This window comes from Meles meles, chromosome 7 (assembly GCF_922984935.1).
Source record: "Meles meles chromosome 7, mMelMel3.1 paternal haplotype, whole genome shotgun sequence".
NCBI lineage: Eukaryota > Metazoa > Chordata > Mammalia > Carnivora > Mustelidae > Meles > Meles meles.
Window position 1 is genome coordinate 13,611,099 of NC_060072.1, and position 23,750 is coordinate 13,634,848.

General features: G+C 47.9%; 1 protein-coding gene across 2 annotated transcripts in view; it reads left to right on the forward strand.

Moving 5' to 3' along the window:
- The window catches only part of LARGE1 (LARGE xylosyl- and glucuronyltransferase 1), a 525,674-nt gene that overhangs the window by 285,170 nt on the left and 216,754 nt on the right, over positions 1-23,750 (forward strand). For both annotated transcript variants that reach the window (XM_046013242.1, XM_046013243.1), the window contains exon 6: positions 14,438-14,609. In XM_046013242.1, coding sequence (XP_045869198.1) covers positions 14,438-14,609 — 172 coding nt within the window. The remainder of the gene's footprint in view (positions 1-14,437; positions 14,610-23,750) is intronic.

The window sequence follows — 23,750 nt, forward strand, 5'->3', positions numbered from 1 at the left end:
TTTGCCCCCACTGTTGGGTACCTCGGGCTTGATTGCACCTAAGAGTCATTTGCTAGACTTAATTAACACAAAATAGCACCCCAAAAGCCTGAGCCAGGTCCTGCCCTGGGTTGCACTTGGGCATTGCTTGTGAACTTGATCAGTGCAGAACGGGCAGCGATGCCCGGTCCCACCACCGGCTTTGCTGGGGCAGGCCCAGGAGTGGGATCTGGTGATTCTCCTGTACAACCCGTGCTGGACCCGGCCTCCAGCTGGTCTTCCTCGGTGTCCTAGAGAAGCTGACCTTTGCTCTGGGCCCTCGATGGCACAGTTCCTATGAAGGCTGAACATCAGAGGCTGAGATTTTCTCTGGTTCTCTCTGTAGGTGCTAAGGAACAGAAATGAAGAATTTACTGTCATACTTCTGGGGCACCTGGGTGGTTCAGGCGGTTGAGTATCTGCCTTCAGCTCAGATCATGATCCTGGGGTCCCAGGCTTGAGCCCCAACTCTGGGCTCCCTGCTTGGTGGGGAGCCTGCTTCTCCCTCTCCCTTTGCCTGAGCATCTCCTCTGTTGCTATCTCTCTCTCTCTCTCTGCTCACTCACTCTCTCAAATAAAATCCTTTTTAAAATTTTTTTTAAAGATTTTATTTATATATTTGACAGACAGAGATCACAAGTAGGCAGAGAGGCAGGCAGAGAAAGAGAGGGGGAAGCAGGCTCCCCACTGAGCAGAGAGCCTAATGCAGGGCTTGATCCCAGGACCTAGAGATCATGACCTGAGCTGAAGGCAGAGGCTTTAAGCCACTGAGCCACCCAGAGACCCCTCAAATAAAATCTTAAAAAAAAAAAAAAATTCACTGTAAGACTCTTTTCGGATCTGCTTTTCAGCCTTCCCTTTCTTCTCTGTTTGGTTGTTGACAGTTTGTTACTGCTCACTTGCAGCCTTGCAGACATATGTGCTGGGAAGGTGTGCCACTCCTCACAGGTGTACCGAGTGTGGCTGTGTTGGAATGTTCTTTTGTGCTGAAAGTACGAGCTCTGTGTTGTAGTTACCTTTGCCTTTTCTGGCTAGACTTCCCATTTCCAGAGGCAATCAGTTGCTCCATCCCCAAGAATTCTGGTGAGACTCCATTTATAGCTTTCCCTGCCTGATGATGATTTGAATATCTTATTTGAGTCAGTTTCCAAAATGATTAAGGTTTTTGGAATGAGTCGAATCTGAGTTTTAGTCCCAGCTCCTGTAATCCTTGAAGATTGTGTGATTTCCTTGATGTCTACCTTTTAGGGTTATTGTGTGAACTAGAAGATATTTATAAATTGCTTATAGTGTCTGTTACATAGTGAACATTCAACGATTGCGTTATTACTATCACAAATATAATAATACTCTTTCCTTTTTATCTGTGATCGCCTAAGAAGTAGAAGCATTCCACGTTCACTGCTTTTTCCTTAGCATCTGGTAGACAGTTTGGCACACACAATGAATGTTTAGATAAGCGAGTCACTTTCAGAATTAGGTGATTTTTTTTTTTTTTTGAAGGGGGATTTAGAGCATTAGGAATTCCTTTGATCAGTAACCAAATCCCCAAGTGGAAAGTACAAGCTTAATGGAATTATCTTGTGCCACATACCATCTTCAGTAGTACTTTCTAAGGGGTGACATTCATTTCCCTTCTGCACTCTCGCGTATGATAAATTTTAAATCGAGACGAGTTAGACAGCTATCCTCAACACCTGGTTTCCTTGACAACCCTTCGTATAAATAGTAAGGGCCTGTTAGGGGAGTGAATGTCAATACAACCACAGTCGAAGGCTTCAAGGTCAAGGTAAAAATATTTAAAATTACAGGACTCTTGGTTAATGTTTGTTAGATGTATTACAAGCATGGAGTAAAGGCACCATCTTTTCAAGGATGCCCAGTGGACGAAGGTCATTTCGGTGGCTAGCCAGGAGACATTCAGACCGTCATTGACAAGGCCTTCCTTTGGATCTCCGCTTTGCCAGGAGAGTTTCACCTTTCATGTTTTGTGCAAGAAAACAATTTCTAAACCAACCAGAAATTAATTAAGTGGTACCTCTGGTTTGCCCTCCTTAACCCTCTTTACCTGCTTGGGGTTACCCTCCCATGTGTTTAGAGTTAAATTGACTTGTGGGGTGGTTCTCTGAAGCTGGGACCTCAGAGTGTCACAGGCAAGAGCTTCACCTCCAAAGGATTACAAAGCCCTAGGAAAATGCAAAACACCTCGTTAATACAGAGCGGCATGGTGCCTCTTTAATTGCAGCCTGTGAGGCTGCCTTTTGGAAGGTTCCTAGGGAAGGAAGTGGGAGGAGTGGGAGAGAAGGAATGCGAGGGAGAGGGGAGCGTGGGCAGATGCCCCTCCTAAAATCTCTAGATGAAGTTGAGAACAGATAGCTGTAATTCCTTTTAGAGATTTTATATTTATTTGGGGGGGGGCAGGAAAAGAGAGTGAGTGCATGAGCAGTGGGGAGGGGCAAAGGGAAAGAGAGAGACAGACTCCGTGCTGAGCAGGGAGCCCCACGTGGGGCTTGATCCCGGGATCCCCAGATCATGACCTGAGCCTAAGGTAAATGCCTAACCGACTGAGCCACCCAGGTGCCCCTGTGATGTTTTGTGATTAAACTGCCTTCTGAGTAAATTCAGGCAGAGCCCCTAGACTCAGCAGATGCTAATATCTGGATTCAGGTATCTGGTTTATCGGTGTGTTTCTGTACACGTCTCACGTTTGTGCCTAGCATGGTGTCCTGTAATCCTGTACAGCAAAATTTCTCAAGCATTAAAAATATTTATCATTACCCACTCCCCAAGAGCCTATTTCAGTACAGTTTTTTCCAAATTGCACCCCCCCCTGCGAGATTTTAATAACAAATCATGATAATATCCAAGATTTTTTTTTCCACCTCACAAGGAGCAATTTTGCCTTGTTAAGAATGCATGCTGAAGAATAAATTTATAGTAACAGGGAAACAAATAAGAGGCTTCCCCCTCCCCCCCCGCACTTGCTAGCAAAATGATTATCTCCATTTTTAGCACTTGGAGCAGGAGTTGGGAGTGAGAGAGAGGTTGGGGGTGGGTTTTAGCTGGTTAAGCCCGGTCTCTGGAACTGCCAGAGCCTGTGTTCTGTCTAGGTCACGTTCTTGCTTCTAGATCACCTGTGATGACTTTCTGTATACACAGCAGGCACGTAGACACATAGGAAGTCTGCAGATAAGCAGGTTATGACCAGCACTGATAAAAACACCACACCACGTCACTTCGAATGAGGATGGTATCCGCAGAACCATTCCTTCCTGGTTCCATCCCCCCAACCACCTCTAGCCCCCGTTCACGTAAACCGCCATCCGGAATGCTGTAATCACGCTTCTTGAAATAATTGCTTTTGTCTCTTTAAGCAGTCTTCTGGTGTTTGCAAGGCTGAATGAGTGATGAACGGACGCGGCAGGTTCACCCCTCCATCCCCGTCCCCAGGAAGGGTTCTCGGTGAGCCTTGCCTCTGTACTTGTGTTGTTTTCCTTCTGCAAAGCTCTTCGAGTGCCTTCTGTGTGTCAGAAACTGTGCTAAGTATACATCCGTAAATACACGCTGTGCCCTGTAATAAGAAGAATTGCAGCTTCTAAAAATATTAAGTCCGGGCTACGCAGGAGCTAATGCAATTTTCTCCTCAGTGCATTGAAAAATCTATTAGTTAAGAAGGCAGCTATATTTCAGGAAATTAAACCACTCTAACAGTCCAGTTCACAAATCAGAACTCCCGGTGCTTTGAAATGCTTCGTTTCATAACGTGAAGTACCGAGTTCAGGCAATCCGTGAATGCTCCAGTGACCGATCCCCCCCAAGCTTCATGGAGCTAAATACAGAACGCCTCTTGCCAGGCGTGAGAGGAAGGGGTTTGTGGCCACCGATAGGAGGAGGCAAGTGTTTATAGATCCATGAGCATGTTCCTCCTGGCTCATTCTACCTTTGTCATCACTCCACAATTAATTATGTTTATGGAAGATGGTTTCTTGGTAGATTTGTGAATAATGAGCCTTTCAGGTGGAAGCCAGCTACCTTATTTTAGGCCGGAGTTGCAAGCTCTGAATAATGTTCATTGATGAACATTGATGCTTAGTGTCGAACGCTGTCACCTGAAAAGACCAGCCCGGGGGCTCTTACGACGTTTCCTTCCAAGCTTCCTTTGCGGGGAGATGTGAAATATGTAATTCGGCTCTCCTGTTGATACGGGTTCCTTAGAATTTCAGTCTCGCTGACCTAGCGTGGCTTTTATGGAAATGAGATTTCTAGATTTAAAAGAGGATAGCCAGAAAATTGGCTTCACAGACTAAACTGCCCGTGAGGTACAGGGTTATCTAAAGAATTGCCTGATCTTCCGTCAGCTCTTTCTCGTATGAATCTTTGAGAAAGGTCTCCTCTCCCTGTACGTCCGGCTGCGTTCAAGTTCAGGGGGTTCACTTAAGTTTTGGGATCTCTTGTGTCTTGTTTCTGCACAATAGTAAGCTGGTGGGTGACGCAGCATAAATGAGTCAACCAACAAGACCTTGAGAAATACAGTGCTTCCTGGGTGTCCTAACTGAGTGTGTCCTAGGGCATAGGTAGTCTGGGGACAACTGTTTTAGGACCGCATGGGGCTCTGGCTGAGATTTTTTTTAATTTTTAAAATATTTTTATTTAAATTCCAGTTAACATACAGTGTAATATTAGCTTCTGGTGTACACTATAGTGATTCAACACTTCTTTTTTTTAAGATTTTATTTATTTATTTGACAGACAGAGATCACAAGTAGGCAGAGAGGCAGGCAGAGAGAGAGGAAGGGAAGCAGGCTCCCTGCTGAGCAGAGAGCCCGATGTGGGGCTCCATCTCAGGACCCTGAGATCATGACCTGAGCCGAAGGCAGAGGCTTTAACCAACTGAGCCATCCAGGCGCCCCGACTCAACACTTCTGTACAACATCTGGTGCTTATCACAAGTGCACTCCTGAATCCCATCTCCTGTGCCACCCGTCCACCCACCTCCCCTCTGGGAACTAGCAGCTTGTTCTCCAGAGTTGAGTCTGTTTTTTGGACAGCAAACAAACAAACAAACAAACAAAAAGAATACAGATTTCCCCACCCTAGGCCTGATGGAATTCTCACCTTGGGCGTGTGATCCTGGGAATCTGCATATTCTCCCCCATTAATTAATTAATTAATTTTAGAGAATGCGAGTGGGGTGTGGGACAGAGGGGGAGAGAGAGAATCTCGGGCTGAATGGGGAGCCTGACACAGGGCTCGATCTCATGAACCAGAGATCATGACCTGAGCTGAAATCAAGAGTCGAGTGCTTAACTGAGGGAGCCCCTCGGGTGCCTGGAAATCTGCATTTTCTCTGGGCGTCCTCCAAGGTTCTGATGCTTCTGAGCCGTCCTCTGTGAATCTTTTCCCTCCACAGGTTGCTGGAGTTCCTTCCAAGCATGCAGTTGAGGTTATGTCTCTTTGCTAGTGAAATCCTTTTCTGTTTTTTTCTCCAACATTTGGCTTTCCTGCCTCTCCATGTCCTTCTCCATCATTTCCAACTCCAGGCTTTTCCTACATGTATCAGACTACTGCAAACACACACAAACACACACACAGTTATTTATATCTCTGTGCCTTCACTGATGATAATCTCTCCCCTATCCTGCTTTTCCCTCAGTGTCTGAGAAACTCAATTTGCGACTCATTTTTTAAGACCAAATTTAAGGCTCATCTCTTCCACACATCTCTAGCTGCTTGCTATCCCTCCTCTCCTGACTCTCTCCTTTTAATTGTACTACAGCTGCTATACATACACTTGGAATTCATCTTAATCCATTTTATACCATTCTAGAATCACAGATGTGGTATTCACACCCTTGTCTGGTGCCTCCCGAGCTGCACGCTGCTGACCTGTAGAACCAAGAAGACATTACAGAAATGACGCCATGTCATTTCTGAGGCCAAGCCCTAGAAGACACCCTAGTTTCTTGCTCTCTCTTGATCACTCCCTCTGGGAGAAGCCAGCTTCCATGTTGCAGAGACATTCAAGCTGCCCTACCAGGTGGTCCGTGTGGCAAGGAGCCAGCATCACGTGCCACGTATGGGTGAGGGAGCCATTTTGGAAGCAGATCCCAAGCGTCTGGATGTCTGCAGCTTCAACCGACACCTTGACCACAACCTCTTAAGAAATCCTGAGCTGGATCCACCCAGTTTAGGTGTTCCTATGTCCGTGATGCTGAAACTGTGAGATAACAACTACTGCTGTTTCCGGCTGCTGTGTTTCAAGGTAGCTTTTTAGGCAGGAATGGATGATGACTGTCCCATAGGCCATAGTCTCCTCAAGAACCCTAAGTGCATTTTATTCATCATGGATTCTGGTCTCTACCCTCTCCTCGGTACCTGGCCCACATTCAGCGATCTAGAATTGGTTGTTTAAATGATCCCAACGGAGGTGAAGTGGATTTTCTTTTTTTTCTGGCAAGGGTAAATACAAATGCATCTGACTGTATCTTGTAGATTGTGAATCTCATCTTTTCTGTTGCTTTAAATATCTTTGGTAATATTAACAATGAACAACAATAGCCAATACGTAGCACCAGAATTCTTAAAATCCTATGGAGTATGCACTGTAAGGATGCCCATTTTATAGATGAGAAAAGTGAGGTACGTGGAGGTTTCATGACTTGCCCACAGTGACCCAGCTAGTGAGTGACAGAGCCAGGATTCAAACCCGGGCAGTCAGGCTCCAGAGTGCACACCGTGAATTGGCTTAAAAGCTTGCATTTTAAAAATTGAGCCCTTACCATGAGTCAGGCACTGTGCCGGGCCCCATAGTTCTCCTGCCTCATTGGATACATTCCCAGACCTTGAGTGACATGTGTCATTTTCTCTATTAATGAGTGACAAGGTGGAGGCTTTGAGCAATGAGTCTGCCATTCTGGTGGTGGGATTGGATTTGGAATCTGGCCAGTCAGACGCCCGAACCCAAGCCTGTTCATGGCCCTCCTCCTTGGCGTCTCCCAGAGTCCCCGGCTCACCCGAGCTCCTCACCCTCCTTTCTCAACAATTATATTCTGAACATACAGGTTGGTTGCCAAGACGACCACTCAGAAACAACATGAAAGGCAAATGACTTTTCGAACATTTTGCAGCGAGGACAACTTCTTTTTTAATTTTTAAAGACGTGTCAAGGTGATTTGTAATCCACGGGAAAATGTTGATATGGGTGAGAAATCTATTTTGAGCAATAAATATTTCCAGGATGATAGAGGAAAGCTTACAGACTATAAATAAAATAACTCCCTAGGAAGAGAGCAGGATACGCTACTAATATTCCTATTATACCGATGAGAAAATTTAGGTCCACAGAGACGTGGAAGCCAGGAATACCCAACTCCAAGGCCTTCGTACCTAATTGCCATGAAAAGCTGCTTCCTGGTGAATTAAGGTTTGGATGGAGAAAGGCTCAGTTATGGCGATGAAGAACCCAGAGGGGTGGGGAGCAACACCTGGGACCAGGGACAGTAGGAAGGGAGAAGAGAGAGACACTGTCGTCATTTCAGAGTGGAGTGGCTCAGGCTGGGGACTGGAAGATGGGATACGGAAAGACTTGGGTCCTTATTCCCCAAACTTGATGCACCGGGATGGTAATACCTGACCTGTTAACTCGGGGCTGGAAGGGTACGGGGGAGGTTGCTAAAGTAGTCTGCAGAAGGCTCTTAATGCAATGTCTGGCACCCAAGAAGCACTCAGGAAATGCTAGGTGGTATTTTCTGTTGTCCTCATGGCTGGGGCATCCCGGTGCCTCCTGAAGGTCAACATCGTCAAGAAGAAACATGCGGGCGCCTGGGTGGCTCAGTGGTTTAAGCTGCTGCCTTCGGCTCAGGTCATGATCTCGGGATCCTGGGATCGAGTCCCGCATCGGGCTCTCTGCTTGGCAGGGAGCCTGCTTCCTTCTCACTCTCTCTGCCTACCTCTCTGCCTACTTGTGATTTCTCTCTGTCAAATAAATAAATAAAATCTTTAAAAAAAAAAAAAAAAGAAGAAGAAACATGCACCATTCCTTGATAAAACCAGCCCCTCTTCCTGTCTTTGCCTTGTCTATCAAAGGTTGGAAACCTAGCATCCCACTGAGACATCATTTTCCTTCACACCCTTCATACCACGCTCATGTTTCTACCCTGGCCAGGTTTCCTGAGTAATTTCTCTGTGGACCACCCAGCATCAGATGAACCTTGAAATCATTTGCGGCACTTAACAGAAATTCCCCTCGGGTCTCTCTGCCAAGGAACTGGCAGTTTGGGAAGGGTGACCTTTCTCTTGAGAGTATCCCCTGCCCCCCACTCTGCAAAGAAACCCTTAAAACCTGGCATTGCTTACACTCCCTTATGTAAGCACGTTAGGTAGTATTCCTGGGCACGATTGCATTTTTGCTAATTAAATCTTAGAACATGCCGCTTAGAATGATTAACAGCCTTTGCAAGGATAATTGTCCATTAAAAGAAACCCAACTTTCCTTTTTATTATTGTTTTAATTACATAAACCCTTTGGTGTGTTTCTAGTGATGAAGAACATGCCAGGTTACTGCTCCAACAGGTCTTGTCGTCTTACAGGCTGCTTGGGGAGGGGGGTCAGACCCACCTGGTGTCTTCTCTCTGTTGACCCCATGACTTAATGTCCTTGATTGGACCAAAGTTTAGTGCAGGGTGGAAATGAGACTCGATACCAGTAAGGGTAGCCCCAAGAGACTGTCCCAAAGGTTGCATGGTGAACATTCCCACCCACTCTGGTGGAAGGTTTTTGTTGGTTTGTTTGTATATTTTATGTAGGTAGGTTTTTCTTCCTAAAACCAAAGGTATACAGTGCAACTTGGAGGTCTACGAGGGGAGGCTTTGAGTTTCCGAGATTTCATTTGGTGGTTTTATTAATAATCTATGTAGGAGGGGGGTGCCTGGGTGGCTCAGTGGATTAAGCCGCTGCCTTCGGCTCGGGTCATGATCTCAGGGTCCTGGGATCGAGCCCCACATCAGGCTCTCTGCTCCGCAGGGAGCCTGCTTCCTCCTCTCTCTCTGCCTGCCTCTCTGCCTACTTATGATCTCTCTCTCTCACTGTCAAATAAATAAAATAAAATCTTTAAAAAAAAAAAAATAATCTATGTAGGAGGGACCTGGGTGGTGCAGTTGGTTAAGTGACCGACTCCTGGTTTCGACTCAGGTCGTGACCTCAGGGCCATGAGAGCGAGCCCCACGTCACATCGAGCTTTGCGTTCAGCAGGGAGTCTGCTTAAGACTCTCTCCCTCTCCCTCTCCTGCTTGTGCTTTTTCTCTTTCCCTCCCTCTCTCTCTCTAAAATAAGTAAATAAATCTTAAAAAAAAAAATCTAAGACATCTGGGTGGCTCAGTCAGTTGAGCATCCGACTCTTGATTTCAGCTCAGGTCACAGTCTCGGGGTTGTGGGATCAAGTCCACACCCTGTGCCGAGTCTGCTTCTCCCTCTCCATCTGCCCTTCCTTTTTCTCTGTCTCTCTCTCTCTCTCTCAAATGAATGAATAAATAAAATAAAAATTTTTAAAAAAATAATCTAGGAATATAGGGAAAGGTGATGAGTGACTTATTTTCCTCTGATGAAACCATCTCCATTCCTGACTTCCCCTTTACAATCAAAGGCAGCATCATGTCCTGCTTTTATCATGCTCGACATCCTGAATCGTCTGAGCCTCCATAGTGTGGACAGACCTCCACCGGGAGAGGCCGAGTGGCCTTTGCGGCGGCTGACCGGGCGTCCAGCACCAGGCCAGACGTTTTGCCATTCCTCCAGCCGTATTGCAGAGTGAGTGCTCCAAGCCCCCATTTTGCAGATGAGAAAACCAAGCCTCCCAGAGGTAAAATGATGGAACTGGGGCTAACGGCCGGATGTTGGGGGCTCAGCAAGCCCCGCGTCTTCCGCCGCCCTGGACCGACTGACCCTGGGCTGAAGCGGTTACAGGTGTTTTCTGCTGCTGCTTGCATTCAACGTCAGAGGCAGGATTTAAACCCAGGCCTGGCCAGCTCTGCAGTCGCGCACGTTCCCTGTTTTTTGAGTAATGACTGTGTTGTTAGCACAGCAAAAATGACATCGTCCCTGCTTCAGGGAGTTCCAGCCCAGAGTGGGCGAGAGATGTGGACAGTGAGACGCAGCGCGAGGGCGTGCTGTGCTTGAGAACGGGAGGCAGCTCGGTCTCAGAGCCCTCGCCCGGCCTGGCGCCCCGGGGAGGTGGCAACCAGTGGCAGGGGCTGGGGAGGGGGTGCCTTCTAAGCTGAGGCTTGAAAGGAGAGCAGGATTAGACTACAGGGCGCGGGTGGGGGACACACTACACTTACTTCGAAGAGAGAAGGCCGTCTGTAATAAACGTATATGCTTCTTACCACACGTTCTATCCCCCCATAGATTCCTCGGTTTTCTTTCTGGGGTTTTCTCTCTGAATACAAACTCCTCTGAATGCTTGCTTTACCTCTCATTGAACGCTCTGCCTTAATTGATTATGTATCAGTTGGGGACTTGGGGCGACATTCCAGCCCGGGCTCATGTTGAGATTAATTTATTCCTGTCGTCCTACTGTTCGGTGATGCATCCGAGGGCCTCACATGTGTGTTAAAAATAAAGCCGAGAGTCAGGGCGATCTAATTAGATGGCTCAGCCCAGCGCTCTGGTGTTCAGTCCTCACCCAGCTCTCCTGCTTTGATGGTAACCAAAATAGATGAATAAGTTAATCAAAGGTCTGATTAAATAGCACCGCTCTGCCGCGTGGACCCGTGATTGCCAAGCTTCGGTTCGGGCCCGTCCTCAGGGGAGAGAGAAGCAGCTGAGCTGAGTTCCAAAGGCTGGAGCTTTCACGAGGAGGAGTTTTTTAAAGCCCGCTGGAGGCCCTTCCGGGAGGAGCCCGCAGCGCTGAGATCCAAGCCGACGGCGCGTCAGGATGCCGGCTCCAGAGGAAGGATAACGCGGCTGGGGGAGGAAGGCCAGCCTTCCCTTGGGGGATGTAGACAAGTCACTCACCTTCCTGCGCCTAGTGTTTGCCCACCTCCCCACCTGTCCATCCATCCGTTTGCCCACCCACCCAGCCGGTCCGTCTGTCCTTCTCTGTGTCCATCCTTCTGTGCCCGCCCGCCCGCCCACCGCACAGTCGGCATGCCGGGTCGAATCAGCAGAAGGCCTCCAGCTGTGGTCTTGGCGTCATTCACTCAGTTCGGTGACAGGTCTGCCCCTCCGGGTGCCGCTCTCTGGCCCGTCCCCACCTACCCCGTGCCTCATGAGGCTGCCGCGTCGGGCCATGGCTCTGGGGGCACGTTCCCTCTGCGTCCATTTCGGTTTGTACAGGGGGCGCCCTGGCAGGAGAGGAGCAGGCAGGAGAGGAGAGGGGCTGAGTGAGAGGCTTCTCCCTGCTCTGTGCTGGGAGATTCCCAAAGCTGGCCGTGGCCCTCTACTGAAGTTCACGGCTCCTGCCTCGTGGCTTATTCGGGTGGCCACCTTTCTTAGATTCCAGCGGCAGCAGCCGGCACCAGCCATCTGGGCCTTGGGGGATAACAACCCCCACTCTGTCTTCCCAGGTGCTGCACGGTTTCTTGCTGCTGACTCTAAATTACGCATCTGCTTCAATCGTTCTTTAATTAACCCATTTTCCTCAGACCACCCAGTTTGAGTGTGCTGTTTCCTCCCACACCCCTACTGACACAGGACGGCACACGGTGCCAGTAACTCCTTGTATAGACGACAGAAACTCGGGCCGGACGAACTTGTCCAAGGTGATGTGGCCATTAAGTGACAAGGAGTCTGGAGCCACCTGTTCCTGGCTGTAGAACCAGGTTTAACACTGTGCTGTGCCCCCGAGCCCTGCGCCCCCTTCAGAAGGAAGCAAACACTTGACTTGCTCGGGGGGAAGAGAGGAATCAGAAGGCTGGGGCTTTTGTGTAAACCCCTAGAATCCTTCCGTCTCCTTTGATTCTTACACAAACCACGTAATGCAAGTGTCGTCTTTTTACAGGGAAAGATACTGAGGCTTAGGGAGACCAACACCGTGTATGGGGCTGGGGTTCAGATTTTGGCTTTTGTCTCTATCCCCTCCTTCATGCTGCCCGGGAACATGGTGACGGGACGACAGACAGAGTTCAAGTTTCTTTTCCTGAGACTGATGCGTGGTGAACGGTTTTGTCCATCAGTTTATGTTTTTCCTTTTTTCCTTTTTTTCCCCTGGTCAATATTGCACGTGTATTGAGAGGATAAGGAGTAGTCGACACGGTATTTTCAAGTAAACTGGAGAGGAACGCAGAACACGGAGTGGGTGTGAGGGATGGGCTGGATTGTGTGAATTACCACGGGGTCCTTTGTCCTGGCTTTCCCAAGGCAGCGTCTGCGTCCCTGTTTTCCCACTGTCACCGATGATGGTATGTTTAAAAAGAATGCAATGCGGGGCGACTGGGTGGCTCAGTGGGTTAAAGCCTCTGCCTTTCGCTCAGGTCATGATCCCAGGGTCCTGGGATCGAGCCCCACATCGGGCTCTCTGCTTGGCAGGGAGCCTGCTTCCTCCTCCTCTCTCTCTCTGCCTGCCTCTCTCCCTACTTGTGATCTCTGTCAAATAAATAAATAAAATCTTAAAAAAAAAAAAAAAGAATGCAATGCTTAGTTTTTCTTTACAATGATAGTAGCTGCTTGTTTTAAAAAGTTGAAAAGTGTGGTAAAATACATACCTATTTATCTAGAGGAGGGATCCATCATTTCCCAAATGACCACTGTTAGTAATTGGATTCCTTGCTTCTGTTTCTTCTTTTTCTGTGTGAGTTTGGGTGGATGTGTTTTCATGTTGTTTGATGATACATAGTGGTTATTAAGCAAAAGAAATTTTTTAAAACTAGCCTTTTTTCTTTTAACATCACATGCAAGTTTCGTTTTTGTTTTTAGGGTTTTTTTTTTTTAGTACATCTTAATCTACATTGCTCATAGCCATTAAATAATATGTTATCAGATTTTAAAAAAGCATGTTTTAATTAACTGTCCAGTTTGGGGACATTCGGATTGTTTCTATTTTATAACATGGTAATGAACATCTTTGGGAATAAAAATGGTTTTTCATTTTTAAATATGCCTTTTTTTTAGAACAGTGTCCTCAGAATGGAATTATAGGGACAAAAGGGGTAAATGTTTTTTGGAATCTCAGTAAAGTGGCCACATTTTCCGCAGAGGAGTTCCATTATCAGTGTTAATTTCTGGAAGAATTTAAGTGTGTTTCAGCTCGCATTGAGGCCCCCCAGGGCAGCTAGGATGGAGCCTATGGAGTCATGTGACCTGTTCCTTTGAGAGCTCTCAGCACACTGGTATTATTTTCAGTCTTGTTTTTGGGTACCAGGTGTTTTTGGGTACCGATTTGCTGACACATGTACCCACCTGTGGGACCGTGGTTGTCCTGTTACATCATAGGAGGATTTCAGTGGTGGCTCTCCGTGGGCTGTGCATTACTGTCTGTGGATGTGTCTTCTCTCGCTCCCCAGTGAAGAGTGTTGCGTAGCTTAGGACCAAGTCCTTTTTGTGTGCTTGAGAACCAGAAGACAGAGCAACACTAATTGGCTCAATTAAAACTCGAAAAAATAGATAATCATAAACTTGAACAATGCCACTAAAGTAGCAGTCTTTAATGACAAAATATGATTGAAAGAAATAGATCTACCTTGGAACAATTAGGCACTGTTTGCAAAACAAAAATAGAGCATGATCCAATTTTTATACTTTCATTCTTTTGTAACATAGTCTTCTTTTCTCCAGAGACCCTATATAATTTTTTTCTTTTATTATGTAAAGATAGTCACCATACAGTACAGCATTAGTTTCTGATGTAGTGTCCCATGATTCATTGTTTGCGTATAACACCCAGTGCTCCATGTAACCGGTGCCCTCCTTAATACCCACCACCAGGCTTGCCCATCCCCCCAACCGGCTCCCTTCTAAAACCCACGGAGTCCATAGTCTCTCGTGGTTCATCTCCCCCTCTGATTTCCCCCTTTCATTTTTCCCTTTCTTCTCCGAATGTCCTCCATACTATTCCTTATGTTCTACATGTAAGTGAAATCATATGATAAGTGCTTTTCTCTGCTTAAGTGAAATAAGTCAAGCAGAGCGTATATAATTTCTATAATAAAAATTTTATTTAAAAAATCTGAGCATAGCGTCTGCAAATAATAGTTATATCATAAATATTGCTTTTCCTCTCCCTTGATTCAGATGCATTTTCTTCCAATAAACTTCACATGCCAAACCATAAATTACATAAACAAATCTTTAAGAAAATATTCATTTATTCAGCAAATTTTTATTGAATACTTCTTATGTACCAGACACTATTTATAATGTTTATGCAAAAAAAAAGAATGTAATGATTTTTTTTTTCTATTTTTTCCTCTTCCCTGCCTGATGTAGTCTGAAGTCTCCTGGATCCCCAACAAACACTACTCAGGCATTTATGGTCTGATGAAGCTCGTCCTGACCAAGACTCTTCCTGCCAACCTGGAGAGGGTCATTGTCCTTGACACGGATATCACCTTTGCCACTGACATCGCAGAGCTGTGGGCTGTGTTCCACAAGTTCAAAGGTAATTGTAGCCCATTTTTTCCTGGTGTCTTTGAAGGTGTCGTTGTACCAAGTACAGTGATTGTATTTTTTTTTATGTGAAATCCACATTTAATGAGGTCATGCTAATGACATGGACAAGGAGTTAGAAATCTAGTTAGGTATCAACTCTACTGGCTTTTGAAGCGTGTTCGAATCAAACTGGAATTTGTTTGCATTTTTTTAGTAAATGAAGAGGTCATGTCAGTGCTCATAGGAAGAACCCAGTTTAGGTTGCTTTGTAAGACATAAAGGTCAAATGTGTATATTTTTAATACAGATAATTGAGTGTTGACTTACCTGCATTTATCAGTTCTGGGTTGTTGTCTTTTTAATCAAATGATGCTTTGATTGCTGAGAAAGACCTTTGAGTTGGTAGAGATGAGTATTGATTACAGTGTTGGAAAATGTTCTAACAGCTTTTGCTTTCATTAATGTTGTGGTTTATCACTTTGAGGAGGTATATAAGTTTGGCTTTATAAGATGTTCCTCCTTGTCTGGTTAGTTTTTTCTTAGCCATTACTGGAGCTCTCGTCACTGCCTCAAGGTGTATGAGATTATGTGGTGGGGAATTGGGAGCCCAGTGGGAGTACTTGACTCTGGCTTGAATGCATGGGCAAAGTGCCAAGTTAGCACAAATCTTGGGCTTTTATTTTAATCCCTCTTCCAGATGTCTTCCTTAAAATTACATTCTTACACATTCTTTTCTATATTAGACAAATGCAATGAGAGAAAAATTTGGGAGTGAGTTTTTTTTTTTTTTTCTTTATTTCTTAGTTTTCTTTTTAAAATTGCATTCTGGCTGAATGTTTAAAACCTCTCCTCTGGCTTCTCTGTAGCTCCTTACCCTATGAAGGTGGACTACTACTCACTGATTTAAAATCACAGCATTTTCATAAATCACAAGATGTTTCAGTTGGTTTCTGTTTCCATTCATGGACAGAAGAGTAAACTCTTCACCTACTCCCATCTTTGCCTGCTTCATTGGGGCAGTGGGGGGTGGGTGGGGGCGGGGACTGTTAGCTCTAGGCTAATTGGAAAAAGCCTTCAGCATATCATGGGGGAGACACTCTGACCCTCAGACTCTTCCTCTTACCAGGATCAATACTTACTTTCCTTCCTCATGTCAGTAGTGACACTAAGAAAGACATCATTTGGTAAAACTGTTGAAACTGAGTGTGTCTCAGCTCAGGTCTCTTCTTAGAATTTTAGGATCTGTCTTTTCAAGTCACGAAGAAATTGAAGCTTGAAGGCATGCAGGGTTGAGACCAGAGTTGAGACCAGAATGCATATACGTGTGCTTCTGTGTGCATCTCTTATCAAGTTCCCCCATCATTTCCGTTTGTTTTTCTGACTACATTGAACTCCTTGGGTACAGGTTTTTTGTTTCTTCTTTTTTTAATTGGGGGGTAGGGACAGAGGGAGAGAGAGAATCCCAGGCAGACTCTATGCCCCCAGCACAAAGCCCGACTTGGGGCTCTATCCCATGACCCTGAGATCATGACCTCAGCTGAAGTCAAGAATCAAACGCTCACCTGATGGAGCCACCCATGTGCCCCCGGGCAACAGTTTTTTAAAAATGATTCTGTGATATTCCGTTTTCACGCTCATGTCCAGTATGCAGTGTTGTGTTCATTCAGCAGACCTTTATTGCCTCTCTACTGGGTGTCGCTTGTGTGCTGGGCTCTGGAAATAAAGAGATGAACAAGAATGAGAGTTACCACCTCTCCTGGAGGGGATTGGAGAAGGCAGCTGGGAGGGCATCACAGAGGAGGTGGTCATCATGCTCTGACTTGCTGGAGAGGCAAAGCGGTTGTGTGTGGTTGGTGCCCACATTCCCCTTCGGGAGTGAAGGACTTTGACTCCAGCTGCTGGGGGTGTAGCCCGCAGATGGCTCTCTGCTGTCAGCCCCTTGGGACAGGGCCACAGGTGAAGAGGCATATGCCTCTGGCCACGCCCCCCTCCTGAGGGGTGTGGAATCTTGCAGGGCCAGCTGTGAGAAGCCAGTCACAGCTGGATTTCTCCCTCTGCCCAGTCCTCTTACCTTCCTTTTTCAGATGCGTTTCCCAAGACCACTCTCTAAATTAACCTCCTGCATGCTGGCTTCCATATTAGAGCCCATTTCCCCAGAAAGGAGACCTGCGGTCTGCATTTAAAGCTACAAATCTTCCCTTGGAGACGTGTGACCCAGCAAACTCCCTGGAACAGGTGGTCACTCATCGTAGCGCTGTAGCTGGGAAATCCCATTTATTCTGTCCTAGCGAGGACCTGCCATCGTGCTGGCGGCGTTCTGAAGCCAGTACCAGCAATAGTCTAATCACGGGGGTAAAGCCCCGATATCTGTCAAAGGGAGGGGCTCCCGGGGTACTTGCTGGCCCAAGGCTTGGGATCCTGGGGCAGAGCAGAGTACATGGGCCAAGGTCAGGACGAGGATGGAGGCACTTGAATGCAAGGAACTGAGTTAATGGGCTGCATTTTATTTGTTCATTCCTTCTTTCATTGGTTTATTTCTAGCACTCGTTAGGCCCCTGCTGGGCAGAAGAATATATTAGATGCGGCTGTTATCCAAAACTGTCGGGAACACAGCACCTGCCTTCAAGGAGCTCACAAACAAGGCAGGCTGCCCTATGTTTTTATCTTATCGCCAGCAAAGGAGCATAAAAACATGTGAGGTTTTCCCATGCGCCCTCTAACTCTCCTGGGAGAAATACGGAGGTGGAAGGGAAATCAGGAGGCTCTGCTCTTCTCCACGTGGCACTCTTTTGGAAAGGGTTGGTTTTGTGGGGGGGGGGGGTTGTTGTTGTTGTTTTGTAATTATTTTGTTCTGAACTGGAATAATTAGGAGCCAGGTCATGGAACAGGAAGAAAGCCCCTGAGCTCTAGACCCATGAGTTCAGAAAGCTCTGATCCAAGAGGGAGAGTTTCCTTTCTCATAAAGGCAATTACGGTTGACATCCTTCAGCATAAACATTGCGAGTGACCCTGATGCAGTTTGGCCTTGTTCGTTTTTCTCTGTTTAACAACAGCTCGTTATCTGGGGCTCTTGTGTTCAGATCCCATATGAGAGTCCCCTCATCTAAATCCAGTACCTGGAGACTCTAGTAAGAAGCCTTTTAGCAAGGGCTTCGGCCCACTGTCCACCTCTGCTGTGAGTAGCATTGTGTGCCCGTGGGGGGGGTGTCCACGTGCCCCCTGAGCCTTGACCTCATCTCCACGGCGGGTGCCTCCCTCCCCAGGTCAGCCATCTGCACCCTTACTTACCCCCAGCTGCAGCCGCCGGGGGAGTTTCAGGGCCACTGATTCTCAGCAAAAACGACCGCATGGGCCACGGATGGCGAGCGTGGGGAACCGCCCGCTCCGCCACGGAACTGAACAATCTGGCGGCCAGATTGTTGCCAGAATGTTGGGAATGTTGCACGAATAAGAGACACCCCGCCCCTACCCTGGCAAGTGTATAGTTGAGTGGGGAGAAGCCTGACAATAAGCAAGTAAGGCGTACAACGTATTCGATGGTGATCCGTGCTTGGTCTGGAGGAAATTGGTGAGAGCAGATGAGGACTGTGTGTCCAGGGGCACACACATTGTTTTGCTCTTCAAATATTATGGTAATTGAATTAAATAGTGGTGATGGAAAGTCTTACAGAAAAGGTGACATTCGGGGTGCCTGGGTGGCTCAGTGGATTGGGCGTCTGATCCCTGATTTCAGCTCAGGTCATGAGAAGGAGCCCGGCCTCACACTCTATGCTCAGCGCGAAGTCCGCATAAGATTCTCTCCCTCTCCCTCTGCCCCCACTCACTCTTGCATGCACTTTCTCTCTCTGGCTCTGTCTCTCTAAAAGAAAAGAAAAAGGTGACGTATAAGCAGAAACCTGAAGAAGTTGAGAGGACAGGCACACCAGGGTGCCTGGAGGAAAGTGGAATAGTGTCCTAGGCTTAAGGAACTGCAAATGTGAAGTTTCGGGAACCTCGTTTGAGCAGTAGGTTGGGGAGAGCCCCGAATGGACGGGGGCTGATGGGTCAGATCAGAGAGGCCTCCCTCGTCAGACAGAGGGAGGATTGTGCCTCTCCCTTCCGTGCTAAGGGAAAGCCGTTGTGCACTTTCGAGCAGGAGTGATGGGACCTGTTTGATGTTTTTAACGGGTCATCCTGGCTGCCCATCTGAGCATAAGAGGAAGCAAGGAGACCATTTCTGAGATGGGGCAGCCATTGGACCCAGGAGCACAGGTGAAGACGTCGTCCTAGAGGTGGGGGGTACGTTTTGGGGGTGGAGGCGTCAGGATGTTCTGCTGGTTGGATATGGGGGCGAGAGAGAGCGGAGGGCAGGATGGGTAAGCCAGCACGCCAGAGCGCACCACAAATGCACGCACAAGAGCTTGGTTTGGGACTCTCTAAATTTCGATGCCTAAATTGGACAGCCACATGGAGAGGGCGAGGAGGAGGCAGAGAATTGAGTATTTGGAAAGCTAGGGGAAAGTACTATTTCCCAAGGACTTCTTCTGTTCCAGGCCCTGAGCTAGAAGCTTTGTACATTTGCAAAACAGAACCAACTGGGCCCAAGAGAGGCGGAATCGCTTCTCCTGCTCAAAGAGCTATTCGCAGCAGCGCCGAGCCCTGGCCCATCTGGCTGTGGAGTCTGGGCTCTGTCTCCTGCCTCTCCTGCTTCCTGATGGCCTGGGGTTGGGGGCTGGAGTGAGGGGCGGGGGAGGGGCGCCTTAGTTCACCTGTGACCCCTGATCATGAGTTCTTCACCACCCTGAGTGCCATAGTTCTACTCCACAAACATTTTGGAAATAATCTCTGATTTTACAATACGAAGAGGCTGTTATGAAAGCATAAATAATAAATGTACCTCCATAATTTGAAGCTTTTAGAAGAACGCCGTGTTCAACGTAGTATTTTTATTCTTGAGAAGAAATGCCTTCCCTTTATGAAGAGTCTGTTGCTGTAGCGTAAAGCTCTGGCCCCCATACAGGTCTGGTGGGAGTAGCGAGCACAGGGGGACATCCTCCTGTTCGTCCTCCTTGTGCCACCATGTGGGCAGCTCGGTCACACTGGGGGGGTATCTTTTAAGAATGAACAGACTCACCGTGGACTAATTACAGCTCACATTTTAAAGCACTTACTCTGTGCCAACCAGTCTGCGAAGCACTTTATGGTGAAACTCATTTAATCCTCACAACACTCCCATGGAGTCATCATTGTGAATGTTTCCATCTTCAAGATCCAGGAACTCACACTTAGGGAGGCCTAGGGAGCATGCCCAGGGCCTCAGTCTTGGGCTGTAGGACCGGGATTGGAACTCCGATGACCCAGCTCTAAATCCAGGACCCTTTTCCCTGTACCTACGCTCCCTAGGAGAGCAGATGGTGGAGCTTAGAGTGTCTCTGGAGAGACCAAAGTTAGGTAGATGAGAGCAGGCTGGGTGACCACAGGAACCGGGTTGTGGGAGGCATTCAGAGAACAGCACTAAATCAGGGCAAAATCAGGGCCATAGAGACATGTGGTTTTCCCAGGAGCTGAGGAAGTAAATTTTGGTTTCCAGAATCCTGGCCCAGCGGGTGACATCCCAGAACATCATCGTTCAAGTAGCTGTGAGCCCAAGAGCTCTACTCATGTACTCGCCGTGCTCAGTAGGAGGGCGGCCTAATCAGGGTCACGCTGTGACCATGGGCAGTACCTGACTTCTCTGGGCGTCAGTGAGCATGGAGCAGTGCCAAGAGGGTCCTTGTGGGGAGGCCCCGAGATAGAGATGGCATGGGTTAGTCTTCCCCTGTGCCATTTTCCCCTCAGGACGCCCGCCAGAGGGTGTGGGGTCACGGCGGACGTCCTTGAAGTGTGTCTGCTCCATTCCCTCACAGCTTTGTCCGCGAAGCCATCCAGGCTGGGGTGGCTTTAAGTGTAACATAATGTGGAAACTCTGAGTGTGCAAAACCTTAAAAGTACTACTTTGGGGAAGACATTTGTAGAGCTTTTGTGATGATGCTCGCTTGCCTTGGAGGAGTTTTTAGGCTCTTGTAACCTTTCTCCGGGTCACATCTTTTTTTCTCACCTTGCCTAGGCTGCTCCTCCTTCCCTCCTTCCCTCCCTCTGTCAGTGGAACCTGTGGAGTAGGGAAAAGCCTGGCAAAGGAAGGCATCAGGTTTCCAATCCCTGCTGGTCTGCTTATCAGCAGGATGGTCCTGGGGTGTCCAAGGACCCTCTGCTCCGCGCTCCCTTACCTGTAGAGAGAACACACTGTCGCTGTCTCTCAAGGATGTGGATTTGGGGAAGAGATCCTGGTGCCCAGGAGACGCTTCTCCTTCCTTGTCTCCTTTTTATTTTTTCCTTTTCGTTCCTGTGCTGTCTTACCCCGTCTTACCCATTTGCCCCTTTTCCGGTGACTTTCGATCCTTTTCCTTCGTTCCCTTCACCGACCTCCAAGCGAGGCTCCACACCTCCCTCCCTTACAGGGAATCAAAGAGGAACTTTGAGGGCCACCGCCCCACACAGGCTCGTACCGATGAGGTCTCCCTGAATAAAGCTGGCCCTCCTCGGCCAGGCCTGCTCTGGAGAAGGTAGCCCTCACCTCATGTCCCTTCCCACCTTCCTAGAGAGACTGTTTTGCCCCGGAGAAGAAAAGCAGAAATCTTAAGAGATACAAAGTTTCAAATGAGGTGCTTTTCAGTGACTGGGCCACCCTGCATCATGTGGGTGATGCTCTGTTCCTGCTGAAGGCCCCGGGGTTCTGCTGGGACGGGGTGAGGCTCCTCTGTGGGGTTTGGGTTTCGGGTTAGGTTCCACTCAGAGGCTGGGGCGTTTCTTTGTGTCTCCGCAGTGGTTTCACATACTCTGCACTCCTCCTCTTCATCACGTTCCTGCCTCACCACCCGTGTTCATCATTTCCTTCAACCTCTAACACCTAGCTGATTTCCCACTGGGAAAGGTTGACGGCCCGTTACATTGTATGCTCATCGTATGCTTGTTTCTTTGAGTCTGTTGTCCGTGCGTCCTTCCACTCAGAGTCAGGAGCTGGCTCTTTGCTTCTCTCCCTAGATAGATGTTCATGGACAAGATCGATGTTTTGTCCGTTGGAGAAGCCGAGATGCTCACCATTAGGGCAAGGATTCTGTTCCTGGCAAAATTGGTGAAGACGTGTTAATGATTTTTTTTTCCCATTAACTTTGAAGGGGATCTGCTTTCTTTCACGATATCAGAATAATCCTTCCATTTTCCCAAGCCTGTTTCCTCTTCTTGTTCTCTGAAAGTGGGGTAATAGTATGGCCATCACCGCCCCACAGAGGTTTTATTTTGGTCGTTAAGTTGGGAAATGACTCCACTTTACACACTACTTCATCAGTGATCATTCCCTTTACCATACTGGTCTTTGTTTTCTCCCTGTTCGTCAGCCAGCAGCTCCTGAAAGTTAGGGGAACAGAAGCCCGCCTGTTCCCTGCCCCCGGCGTGTCCCCATCTCTCTGCCTTCCACATGCATCATTCACTTGTTCTTTCATGGATTACTTATGTCTGGAGCTCCTGGACCTGCCCCGGGCCTGGGAGAGCAAATCATAGATAAGGCAGACCCAGTCCTGCCCTCCCCGGGCTTTCTAGTATGAGCTGTCACGTGTCAGGCACTGGGCTGTCTCATTTAGCCCTCACAGATGTCTCTAAGTATCTTGCTAAGGTGATTCAGCAAGCTCACAACAGAGCCCGGACTACGGACACGGTGGCCCCTGAGCCACGCTCTTGATCACTGGATTCTAGGTCAAGCGGGACACATGGTTACATGAAAGTGTGGCAGGTACCTTGAAAGGGAGAATCCCATTCCAGCGAAAGCAGCCCTGGGCAGGTGGGCTGAGGCGTCAGGAAGGATTCTGAAGGGAAGAAGCGTGGTGACATGAGCCTCCATGTCCCTTCCCAGGGAGAATGCCACACGCAGAGGCCCGAGGTCCCCAGAGAGGACCGTGCAGACAAACCCTGAAAGAAACATTGACTCTCCTCAAACAGACTGGGCAGGCTCCTGCCTCGGTTCCTTTGCTCTGACATCCCGCCACTGGGAGTGCCGGTTCCCAGATCGCTGTCTTGCTGCCACAGTTCCCTGCAGGTCTTGGCTTAGGTCTCAGCTTCTCGGCGAGTGTCTCCCTGATTGTTCCAGCATCAGAACAGTTGCCTGGCATTTAGTAGGTGCTCAGTAAAGATTTGTCAGATAAATAAATGAACAAGTAAAGCATAGGATTCTAGGTGATTTATGGGGGAGGTGCAAATAAGACAAGAGAGGTATGAAGGGTCTCATAGATTACAGCTCTGGGTTGAATCCACAGGGAATTAAAAGATGGCTTTGAGGGGTGCCTGGGTGGCTTAGTCAGTTAAGCATCCGACTCTTGGTTTCTGCTCAGGGTCATAAGATCGAGCCCCATGTCGGGCTCCATGCTCAATGTGAAGCCTACTTGGGATTCTCTCTCTCTCTATCCCCACTAGATTGCTTATGTGCTCTCTCTCAAAAAATAAAAAAGATGGCTTAGAGTTTCAAATAGAGAACAGTCTCAGATTGTCAGATTTGGGAGGAAAAAATTAAAAAAAAAAACCCTTAGAGGCAGTGTGGGGAATGATTCCGAAGGTGAGGCAAGAAACCAAGACCTTGAAAGTAAGTTGTGGCAGTATGTTTTGGGTTGGCTACTGCTCCAGTCCAAGCAAGACACTTGTGGCCTATGGCAGGATAGTGCCCTTGGGACAAGCCAAGGACATGGATTAGAGATGAGCTGGGGAAGCTGAGTGGACAGCCCTGGCTGAGGAGTTCAAGGGTGAACGTTCAAAGAGGGACAAGCGAGTCTGGATCTGACCGTGAAGGACTGGGCTGGAGGGATCTGAAGGTGTTTCCTTTTTGAAAGTAAAATAGTGTTCTCACCGGGTTATTATTACAGTTTCCTTTTCTGAACTTCCCCGTGTGCTCTGCTGGTGTAGAGTCAGGAGACGCTCTTCCCGTGGCCCTGGTCCTGAAGGGAGAGTGGCAGGATTTGCTGTCCCTGCTAGAAAACTAATGAGCAGTCAGCAATCACTGGTGGTGGGGGGTGGTGGGCAGGTCGGGTGCAGTTGGCAAGCCCGGGTCAGTGAGGAGGACCAGCCGAGCAAGTGCAGAGTAGAATTTCTC